The sequence below is a fragment of the Penaeus vannamei genome, chromosome 13 (assembly GCF_042767895.1).
Source record: "Penaeus vannamei isolate JL-2024 chromosome 13, ASM4276789v1, whole genome shotgun sequence".
Lineage (NCBI taxonomy): Eukaryota > Metazoa > Arthropoda > Malacostraca > Decapoda > Penaeidae > Penaeus > Penaeus vannamei.
Genome location: NC_091561.1, coordinates 23,657,775 through 23,670,621, shown reverse-complemented (window position 1 = coordinate 23,670,621; position 12,847 = coordinate 23,657,775). Strand labels below are relative to the sequence as shown.

The 12,847-nt window shown below is 49.1% G+C and overlaps 1 protein-coding gene across 1 annotated transcript in view; it reads left to right on the top strand.

Annotated features, from left to right (window-relative positions):
• The first annotated feature begins 366 nt into the window (after positions 1-366).
• Positions 367-12,847, top strand: part of LOC113820633 (mucin-2) — a 52,667-nt gene continuing 40,186 nt past the window's right edge. The window contains exons 1-11 of the mRNA XM_070128553.1: positions 367-411; positions 3,318-4,680; positions 4,786-5,062; positions 5,317-5,776; positions 5,830-6,087; positions 6,335-6,898; positions 7,273-7,369; positions 7,519-8,257; positions 8,518-8,738; positions 8,925-9,367; positions 9,554-10,218. Of these exons, the coding sequence (XP_069984654.1) occupies positions 367-411; positions 3,318-4,680; positions 4,786-5,062; positions 5,317-5,776; positions 5,830-6,087; positions 6,335-6,898; positions 7,273-7,369; positions 7,519-8,257; positions 8,518-8,738; positions 8,925-9,367; positions 9,554-10,218 (5,132 nt within the window). The remainder of the gene's footprint in view (positions 412-3,317; positions 4,681-4,785; positions 5,063-5,316; positions 5,777-5,829; positions 6,088-6,334; positions 6,899-7,272; positions 7,370-7,518; positions 8,258-8,517; positions 8,739-8,924; positions 9,368-9,553; positions 10,219-12,847) is intronic.

Below are 12,847 nucleotides of genomic sequence, written 5' to 3'. Positions count from 1 at the left end.
ATCTTTATTCTTCATGATCTATTTTTTATGAGAATGTAGATTCTCTCCTTTTCTTTGTCTTATCTCGAGTTCAGCACTCACGATCCTCCAGCCGAGCAAGACAGCCAGCAGCAACAAGGCCTACCCAGGCCTTAGCCGACGGGTGAGCCGCCCCGGCTCTTCCGGGCGATCTCCAGCACCCCAGCCATACCTTTGGGCACTCACACCCACACCCAAAAGCTCATTAAAGGGATGATTGACACCAGTCAATGGTGGATGCTCACCCGTTGCCATATAGGTATGGGTGCGTATTCTTTCTTTATATAGCTAAGTCAATAGTTAGGCAAATATTTACATTTAATGGTTAAGAGATATATAAAAACGGGTATGGACAGTCACGTATCAAAGATTTCAGGTTTAGAGAGGCTGTTGGTATGATTACAGTAATATATAATGCACGTTGAAAGGAGATCCATAAAGGAAGAGAAATGCATAAGAGGAGAGACACTGAAAAACGTCCAAAGAGAAATATGTAGAAAAATGTTCACTCGCAAACACAGCGATAGAGGCTTTACAAAATCTCTACTGAAAATCAACAGTTGAAAACGTTCTCTTGCAATTCAATACACTTAACAGCTTACGAGTTTATGGTTTCAGTACCTGCTAGCAATTTATAACAAAAATGTTTCATCCTGACTCAATATATATATATATATATATATATATATATATATATATATATATATATATATATATATATATATATATATATATATATATATATATATATATATATATATATATATATATATATATATATATATATATATATATATAATCGATTTTTTTATCCCTATCTTTCGACTGTATAATACATATCAATAAGACTGAATTTCCGCGCCCTTTGCTACTGCCATACGTTTAATTTGTGTCTGAATCTAGCCCGTTTCGCTCGCATCTTCTCTGCGCGCACAGAGGGAGGTGAAATCCCGCCTTCCCGCGGCACCTTTCCGACAGACAGGCGCAGCAGATTCATCTCATCCTCCGGAAAACTTGAGCGTCGTTCTCGCGTTGCAGTGAGGCGTGCTTGGAATGAATGCCATATCCAGCTCTACATTTTTAGCAGATAAACATCGTATTAACTTTTTATTACATATGAAGCGACTGATCATGCGCCACACATTTCGAAAATCAGGCAGAATCACATTTATCTTTTAAGCGCTCCAGCGAACAGCTCCGTTGGGTCTCGTAATATTCAGCGCGCGAGGCCACAGTCCTCGCCTCACTCGTCAACAGGTCCAGCAGCTTACTCACATGCGAGCAGTGCGCTCTTCCCTATTTGGGCAGACTTGATAAACACAAAGAAAATAATAGCTTAGGCTTGTGTGAATTAGCCTTGATATGCCATCTTCATCTTTTCATTATCTATTATCAATTCTTCCGTTCTTTCTCAAAATCAGCATTAGCATTTTTACTTATCAATTATTATAATCTGCTATAATTACTGGATAAATTATAAAATCATTCTTTTTTACAGGTAGGTTTCCTGTATGTATGTCAAAATCTGATTTTTAGTTTTTCGTTATTGTTGTGTTATCGTTCCCTTTATAGTATATACATTGAATATAGAAATAGAATTTCAATAGTTATCTAGATTTACATCTCATTTGCCCTTTTTATCTAAAATTTCTTTACTGCTGCTCTTTTTCTCTCTTTATCAATTCCTATTTCCTTCTCGTTCGCTCTTTCTTCCTCCCCTATTCCTTTTTCACATAACTACTAAAAACCGCGTTTTTCTTTGGCCGCTAATGCAAGGATATTAATTACCAGAGGATCGATATAAAAAAATTTCTTTCTCTCTCTCTTTTTGGGTCAATATTTATTGGCAAGCGGTTGCCGGGCGCGAGGCGGCTCGCTCTAACCTTGCCGCCAGAGCATAGTCACCGCCGCCACTAAGGCATCATGGCAGCACTACCACCATCAGCATTATATCATTATCATTATATCATCACCACCGTCATCAGCATCATATCAATACCAACACCATCAAGGCATCAACACCACCACGATTCAGCATTATATCATCAGCATTGTCATTACCACCACCATTATAATTTCATTACCAAGAGCACCATCGTCACTAACTTTATCAGAAGCATATCAGTGCACCACCACATTCATCATGTCATCACCACCACCATCATCATGTCATCACCACCACCATCATCATGTCATCACCACCGCCATCATCCTGTCATCACTACCAAAATCAGCATATCATCACCATCATTATTAGCATATCATGACCAACCAAAGAATCATATTAACACAATCATCATCACCATCATAAACATCGCTACCAGCATTATAGCATCATGTCCATACCACCATCACCATCATCACATCACCACCATCGCCACAATCTTCAGCATCATGCCATTTCGTTATCACCACCACATCACTATCATACCATCGCAATCAACATGACAACAAGGTCAGTATCATATAATCATCAGCATCATAGCCTCACCACCACCATCATCAACAAATCCTCACCACAACCATCTTATCCTCACCACCATTACCACCCTATCCTCACCACTATAATCACAATATCCTCACTTCCACCATCAGCACCCTATCCTCACCACAACCATCAGCACCCTATCCTCACCACCACCATCAGAACCCTATCCTCACCACCACCATCAGAACCCTATCCTCACCACCACCATCAGCACCCTATCCTCACCACCACCATCAGCACCCTATCCTCACCACCACCATCAGCACCCTACCTCCCCCCTATCCTCACCACCACCATCAGAACCCAACCTTCCCCCTATCCTCACCACCACCATCAGAACCCTACCTTCACCCTATCCTCACCACCCTATCCTCACCCCCACCATCACACCCTATCCTCACCACCACCATCAGCACCCTATCCTCACCACCACCATCAGCACCCTATCCGCACCACCACCATCAGCACCCAATCCTCACCACCACCATCAGCACCCTATCCTCACCACCACCATCAGCACCCTATCCTCACCACCACCATCAGCACCCTATCCGCACCACCACCATCAGCACCCTATCCTCACCACCACCATCAGCACCCTATCATCACCACCACCATCAACACCCTATCCTCACCACCACCATCAGCACCATATCCTCACCACCACCATCAGCACCCTATCCTCACCACCACCATCAGCACCCTATCCTCAACACCACCATCAGCACCCTATCCTCACCACCACCACCAGCACCCTATCCTCACCATCAGCACCCTATCCTCAATCTGAGCAGCACCCTGTCCTCAACAGCGCCATCAACACCCTATCCTCACCACCACTATCAGCACCATATCATCATTACCATCAGCACCGTATCCTCACCATCAGCACCCTATCCTCAACACCAGCAGCACCCTGTCCTCAACAGCACCATCAGCACCCTATCCTCACCACCACCATCAGCACCATATCCTCACCACCACCATCAGCACCTTATCCTCACCACCACTATCAGCACCGTATCTTCACCACCACCATCAGCACCCTATCCTCACCACCACCATCAGAACCCTATCCTCACCATCAGCACCCTATCCTCAACACCAGAAGCACCCTATCCTCAACACCAGCAGCAACCTGTCCTCAATAACATCATCAGCACCCTATCCTCACCACCACCATCAGCCCCGTATCCTCACCACCACCATCAGCACCCTATCCTCACCACCACCATCAGCACCATATCCTCACCATCAGCACCCTATCCTCAACACCAGCAGCACCCTATCCTCAACACCAGCAGCACCCTGTCCACAACAGCATCATCAGCACCCTATCCTAACCACCACCATCAGCACCATATCCTCACCACCACCATCAGAACCCTATCCTCACCACCACCATCAGCACCCTATCCTCACCATCAGCACCCTATCCTCAACACCACCATCAGCACCCTATCCTCAACACCAGCAGCACCCTGTCCTCAACAACATCATCAGCACCCTATCCTCACCACCACCATCTGCACCATATCCTCACCACAACCATCAGCACCCTATCCTCACCACCACCATCAGCACCGTATCCTCACCACCACCATCAGAACCCTATCCTCACCACCACCATCAGCACCCTATCCTCACCACCACCATCAGCACCCTATCCTCACCATCAGCACCCTATCCTCAACACCAGCAGCACCCTATCCTCAACACCAGCAGCACCCTGTCCACAACAGCATCATCAGCACCCTATCCTAACCACCACCATCAGCACCATATCCTCACCACCACCATCAGCACCCTATCCTCACCACCACCATCAGCACCCTATCCTCAACACCAGCAGCACCCTATCCTCAACACCAGCAGCACCCTGTCAACAACAGCATCATCAGCACCCTATCCTCACCACCACCATCTGCACCATATCCTCACCACAACCATCAGCACCCTATCCTCACTACCACCATCAGCACCGTATCCTCACCACTACCATCAGAACCCTATCCTCACCACCACCATCAGCACCCTATCCTCACCATCAGCACCCTATCCTCTACACCAGCAGCACCCTATCCTCAACACCAGCAGCACCCTGTCCACAACAGCATCATCAGCACCCTATCCTCACCACCACCATCAGCACCATATCCTCACCACCACCATCAGCACCCTATCCTCACCACCACCATCAGCACCCTATCCTCACCACCACCATCAGCACCCTATCCTCACCACCACCATCAGCACCCTATCCGCACCACCACCATCAGCACCCAATCCTCACCACCACCATCAGCACCCTATCCTCACCATCAGCACCCTATCCTCACCACCACCATCTGCACCATATCCATACCACAACCATCAGCACCCTATCCTCACCACCACCATCAGCACCCTATCCTCACCACCACCATCAGAACCCTATCCTCACCACCACCATCAGCACCCTATCCTCACCATCAGCACACTATCCTCAACACCAGCAGCACCCTATCCTCAACAGAACCATCATCACCCTATCCTCACCACCACCATCAGCACTCTGTCCTAACCACCACCATCAGCACCCTATCCTCACCACCACCATCAGCACTCTGTCCTCACCACCACCATCAGCACCCTATCCTCACCACCACCATCAGCAATCTGTCCTCACCACCACCATCAGCACCCTATCCTCACCACCACCATCAACACCCTATCCTCACCACCACCATCAGCACCCTATCCTAACTACCACCATCAGCACCGTATCCTCACCACCACCATCAGCACCCTATCCTTACCACCATCATCAGCACCCTATCCTCACCATCAGCACCCTATCCTCAACACGAGCAGCACCCTGTCCACAACAGCATCATCAGCACCCTGTCCTCACCACCACCATCTGCACCATATCCTCACCACAACCATCAGCACCCTATCCTCACCACCACCATCAGCACCGTATCCTCACCACCACCATCAGAACCCTATCCTCACCACCACCATCAGCACCCTATCCTCACCATCAGCACCCTATCCTCAACACCAGCAGCACCCTATCCTCAACACCAGCAGCACCCTGTCCACAACAGCATCATCAGCACCCTATCCTCACCACCACCATCAGCACCCTATCCTCACCATCAGCACCCTATCCTCAACACCAGCAGCACCCTATCCTCAACACCAGCAGCACCCTGTCCACAACAGCATCATCAGCACCCTATCCTCACCACCACCATCAGCACCATATCCTCACCACCACCATCAGCACCCTATCCTCACCACCACCATCAGAACCCTATCCTCACCACCACCATCAGAACCCTATCCTCACCACCACCATCAGCACCCTATCCTCACCACCACCATCTGCACCATATCCTCACCACAACCATCAGCACCCTATCCTCACCACCACCATCAGCACCCTAACCTCACCACCACCATCAGCACCCTATCCTCACCACCACCATCAGCAACCTATCCTCACCATCAGCACCCTATCCTCAACACCACCATCTGCACCATATCCTCACCACAACCATCAGCACCCTATCCTCACCACCACCATCAGCACTGTATCCTCACCACCACCATCAGAACCCTATCTTCACCACCACCATCAGCACCCTATCCTCACCATCAGCACCCTATCCTCAACACCAGCAGCACCCTATCCTCAACAGCACCATCATCATCCTATCCTCACCACCACCATCAGCACTCTGTCCTCACCACCACCATCAGCACCCTATCCTCACCACCACCATCAACACCCTATCCTCACCACCACCATCAGCACCCTATCCTAACTACCACCATCAGCACCGTATCCTCACCACCATCATCAGCACCCTATCCTCACCACCACCATCAGCACCCTATCCTCACCATCAGTACCCTATCCTCAACACGAGCAGCACCCTGTCCTCAACAGCACTATCAGCACCCTATCCTCACCACCACCATCAGCACCCTATCCTCACCACCACCATCAGCACCCTATCCTCACCACCACCATCAGCACCCTATCCTCACCATCACAATAAGCACCGTATCCTCACCACCCCCATCAGCACCCTATCCTCACCACCACCATCAGCACCCTATCCTCACCATCAGCACCCTATCCTCAACACCAGCAGCACCCTGTCCTCAACAGCACCATCAGCACCCTATCCTCACCACCACAAACAGCAACCTATTCTCACCAACACCATCAGCGCCCTATCCTCACCACCACCATCAGCACCCTATCCTCACCACCATCATCAGCACCCTATCCTCACCACCACCATAAATACTCTATCCTCACCACATCCATCAGCACCCTATCCTCACCAACACCACCAGCACCATACATTCCCCCTATCCACGCCACCATCATCAGTACCCTATCCTCACCACCACCATCAGCACCCTATCCTCACCCCCCACCATCAGAACCCTACCCTCATCCTATCCTCACCACCACCATCAGCACCCTATCCTTACCCCCCACCATCAGCACCCTATCCTCATCCTATCCTCACCACCACCATCAGCACCCTATTTTCACCACCACCATCAGCACCCTATTGTCACCACCACCATCAGCATCCTATCCTCACCACCACCATCAACACCCTATTCTCACCACCACCATCAACACCCTATCCTCAACACCACCATCAGCACCCTGTCCTCACCATCACCATAAATACCCTATCCTCACCACCACAATAAGAACCCTACCTTCCCTATATCCTCACCACTACCATCAGCCTCCTATCCTCACCACTACCATCAGCACCCTATCCTCACAATCAGCATCCTATCCTCACCAACACCATAAGCCCCCTATCCTCACCACCACCATCAGCACCCTACCTTAACCCTATCCTCAACACCACCACCATCACCCTACCTTCGCCCTATCCTCACCACCACCATCAGCACCCAACCTTCACCCTATCCTCGCCAACACCATCAGCACCCTACCTTCACCCTATCCTCGCCACCACCATCAGCACCCTACCTTCACCCTATCCTCACCACCACCATCAGCACCGTACCTTCACCCAATCCTCGCCAACACCATCAGCACCCTACCTTCACCCTATCCTCGCCACCACCATCAGCACCTTACCTTCACCCTATCCCCGCCGCCACCATCAGCACACTATCTTCACCCTATTCTCGCCAACACCATCAGCACCCTACCTTCACCCTATCCCCGCCGCCATCATCAGCACCCTACCTTCACCCTAATCTCGCCGCCACCATCAGCACCCTACCTTCACCCTATCCTCGCCAACACCATCAGCACCCTACCTTCACCCTATCCCCGCCGCCACCATCAGCACCCTACCTTCACCCTATCCTCGCCACCACCATCAGCACCCTAACTTCACCCTATCCCCGCCGCCACCATCAGCACCCTACCTTCACCCTATCCTCGCCGCCACCATTAGCACCCTACCTTCACCCTATCCCCGCCGCCACCATCAGCACCCTACCTTCACCCTATCCTCGCCAACACCATCAGCACCCTACCTTCACCTTATCCTCACCAAGACCATCAGCACCCTACCTTCACCCTATCCTCGCCAACACCACCAGCACCCTACCTTCACCCTATCCCCGCCGCCACCATCAGCACCCTACCTTCACCCTATCCTCGCCAACACCATCAGCACCCTACTTTCATCCTATCCTCGCCAACACCATCAGCACCCTACCTTCACCCTATCCTCGCCGCCACCATCAGCACCCTACCTTCACCCTATCCCCGCCGCCACCATCAGCACCCTACCTTCACCCTATCCTCGCCAACACCATCAGCACCCTACCTTCACCCTATCCTCGCCAACACCATCAGCACCCTACCTTCACCCTATCCTCGCAAACACCATCAGCACCCTACCTTCACCCTATCCCCGCCGCCACCATCAGCACCCTAACTTCACCCTATCCTCGCCGCCACCATCAGCACCCTACCTTCACCCTATCCTCGCCGCCACCATCAGCACCCTACCTTCACCCTATCCTCGCCAACACCATCAGCACCCTACCGTCACCCTGTCCCCGCCGCCACCATCAGCACCCTACCTTCACCCTATGCTCGCCAACTCCATCAGCACCCTACCTTCATCCTATCCTCAGCGCCACCATCAGCACCCTACCTTCACCCTATCCTCGCCAACACTATCAGCACCCTACCTTCACCCTATCCTCACCAACACCATCAGCACCCTACCTTCACCCTATCCCCGCCGCCACCATCAGCACCCTACCTTCACCCTATCCTCGCCGCCACCATCAGCACCCTACCTTCACCCTATCCTCGCCAACACCATCAGCACCCTACCTTCACCATATCCTCGCCAACACCATCATCACCCTACCTTCACCCTATACTCGACAACACCATCAGCACCCTACCTTCACCCTATCCTCGCCGCCACCATCAGCACCCTATCTTCGCCCTATCCCCGCCGCCACCATCAGCACCCTATCTTCACCCTATCCTCACCAACACCATCAGCACCCTACCTTCACCCTATCCCCGCCGCCACCATTAGCACCCTACCTTCACCCTATCCTCGCCAACACCATCAGCACCCTACCTTCATCCTATCCTCGCCGCCACCATCAGCACCCTACCTTCACCCTATCCCCGCCGCCACCATCAGCACCCTACCTTCACCCTATCCTCACGAACACCATCAGCACCCTACCTTCACCCTATCCTCGCCAACACCATCAGCACCCTACCTTTACCCTATCCTCGCCAACACCATCAGCACCCTACCTTCACCCTACCCTGGCCAACACCACCAGCACCCTACCTTCACCCTATCCCCGCCGCCACCATCAGCACCCTACCTTCACCCTATCCTCGCCAACACCATCAGCACCCTACCTTCACCCTATCCTCGCCAACACCATCAGCACCCTACCTTCACCCTATCCTCGCCAACCCCATCAGCACCCTACCTTCACCCTCTCCTCGCCAACACCATCAGCACCCTACCTTCACCCTATCCTCGCCAACACCATCAGCACCCTACCTTCACCCTATCCTCGCCGCCACCATCAGCACCCTATCATCACCCTATCCCCGCCGCCACCATCAGCACCCTATCTTCACCCTATCCTCACCAACACCATCAGCACCCTACCTTCACCCTATCCTCGCCGCCACCATTAGCACCCTACCTTCACCCTATCCTCGCCAACACCATCAGCACCCTACCTTCATCCTATCCTCCCCGCCCCCATCAGCACCCTACCTTCACCCTATCCCCGCCGCCTCCATCAGCACCCTACCTTCACCCTATCCTCACCAACACCATCAGCACCCTATCTTCACCCTATCCTCGCCAACACCATCAGCACCCTACCTTTACCCTATCCTCGCCAACACCATCAGCACCCTACCTTCACCCTATCCTCGCCAACACCATCAGCCCCCTACCTTCACCCTATCCTCGCCGCCACCATCAGCACCCTATCTTCACCCTATCCACACCGCCACCATCAGCATCCTACTTTCACCCTATCCTCACCAACACCATCAGCACCCTACCTTCACCCTATCCCCGCCGCCACCATCAGCACCCTACCTTCACCCTATCCTCGCCAACACCATCAGCATCCTACCTTCATCCTATCCTCGCCGCCACCATCAGCACCCTACCTTCACCCTATCCTCGCCGCCACCATCAGCACCCTACCTTCACCCTATCCTCACCAACACCATCAGCACCCTACCTTCACCCTATCCTCGCCGCCACCATCAGCACCCTACCTTCACCCTATCCTCGCCAACACCATCAGCACCCTACCTTCACCCTATCCTCGCCAACACCATCAGCACCCTACCTTCACCCTATCCTCGCCGCCACCATCAGCACCCTACCTTCACCCTATCCTCGCCGCCACCATCAGCACCCTACCTTCACCCTATCCTCGCCGCCACCATCAGCACCCTACCTTCACCCTATCCCCGCCGCCATCCCGCGACAAAGGCCGTCCCTCCGCCGTAAGCCTCGCACAAGAATGTTTTAGATCCGGGGATCTTCCTGACTGATGTCGAGGCCGCGAGATGATGTCGGGCCTCATCCTGTGCAGGATATTGATGCTCAACACCTCCTCCGGGAGCCGCAGGAACCAATCATAATGTCCCTCGGCTCTCCCCCCCCCCCCCTCCGCCGAGGCTCTATTAGGCCTGCCTTCTCCCACGCAGCGCGCCCAAGGGTGCTCCCTCTCTGCCTATCTTTCTATCTATCTGACTTTTCATCTATCTATATGTCTGTCTCTCTGTCTGTCCCTTTGTCTATCTCTCTATATATCTATCTATTCTCTATCTTTCTGTTTATCTATATATCTATTTATCTGCCTCTTTGTTTGTCTGTCTGTCTGCCTGTCAGTTTGATTACCTGTCTTGCTATCTGTCCATATATATCTCTGTCTTTTCCTCTGTCTGTCTGTTCACCTGTCTATATATCTATCATTAGTAGTAGTAGTACTGTTATTGTTATTATTGTTAACATTATTATTACCATTATTGTTATTCTTATTATTACTGTCATCATTATTGTTAGCATTATTATTGCAATTATCATTACCATTATCATTATCATTAGTAGTAGTAGTATGATCATTATTATTATCATTGTTATCATTATTAACAATATAGATATTATCATTATTATCATTAATATTACTATCATCATTATTATCATTATCATTATTATTGTTAATATTTTTATTATACTATCATTACCATCATATTTTTTTCTATTATCATTATTGCCATCATTATTTTCTCATCATTATTACTGTTATTATCACTACCATCACTACTACTATTATTATTACATGTGTATGTGTGTGTGTGTGTGTGTGTGTTGTGTGTGTATGTGTGTGTGTGTGTGTGTGTGTGTGTGTGTGTGTGTGTGTGTGTGTGTGTGTGTGTGTGTGTGTGTGTGTGTGTGTGTGTGTGTGTGTGTGTGTGTGTGTGTGTGTGTGTGTGTGTGTGTGTGTGTGTGTGTGTGTGCCCGTCCAACTAGTGCTCCTAAAAAAAGTACTTCTTTTGTGCTCACGTTATCATAGCCCGTATATCTGTGCTGATAAATGTTACAAGCACATCGAGTGTTGTCTGAAATATACTCTTCAACACTTATATTTGGAAAATAATTTCTTTACGTTCACGCCACGCGTTTATTCTTTTTTGTTGTGAAAATAACAATCTCCCTGTAATTCAACGCTCCCGAGACAATATTGTAAAGTATGTGCTTCCTTAAGTGTTGTAAGTTTTGATTTGTTCACTTTCTTGCGTCAAGTTCCTTGAAGCTGCCGCCCATCTAGCAGCCGCCCACGGAGCTCGCTCCACTTGACCGGACACGCCATGCGCTGCAGCACACTTGATTTTTGAAATACTCGTGATGACTTCTTCTGTCATAGTTTCGTCTGCGGACCAGAAAGCCCCCTTTGCACTTGCAATCAGTGATAACATTTATGGTCTTTATCATTCGTGTGATCTTTTGGGTTCAGGTCCATTCTCAAGTAGTCTTTGTACACTTGTCCTACTGTCACCCTGCGTATTACCTTCTAAAATTCTTGCTTAACGCCATTTAAACAATGTTTCGACATCTTTTTTTGGAAACTTTTGAACGAATCGTTGCTTGTTGCTTTTTGCATTTTTGCGTCGTATGCAAGAATATTCTGATATTCGCCAGGCCTTACATCTGAGCACTTCGTAAAAGAACCTTTGGGAATATAGATATAAACTACCTACTAAGTCTTTCGCGTAGCAATAGTAACAAAAATATCTGATATATATATATATATATATATATATATATATATATATATATATATATATATATATATATATATATATATATATTTTTTTTTTTTTTTTTTTTTTTTTTTTTTTTTTTTTTTTTTTTTTTTTTTTTTTTTTCATTACGTTGTGTATGTGTGCTTCTGCGAATCCATCCTCCAAGGTAATTCCATAGGGAATTACCATGGCAACGGTGTCATGGTAATTCCCAGGAGGTTCATATTAATATTTTTCCCACCCTATTATCATGCTAGTGTCTTTTTTTTTGTTTTGTTTTTTTTCTTTCTTTTTGCGTGTTTTTGTCCTTATCATTATTATCATCATTATCATTAACATCATTATCATTATTATCATTATTATTATGGTTATTGTCCTCATTATCATTATTACTAGCATCACCATTATTACCTTCGCCAAGTACGTTATGTTTTTGGTAGCGTTGGTTAGTTTGTTGGTTAGTTGGTTGGCAGGATAACTCAAAAAGTTATGAACAGATTTATAATTGT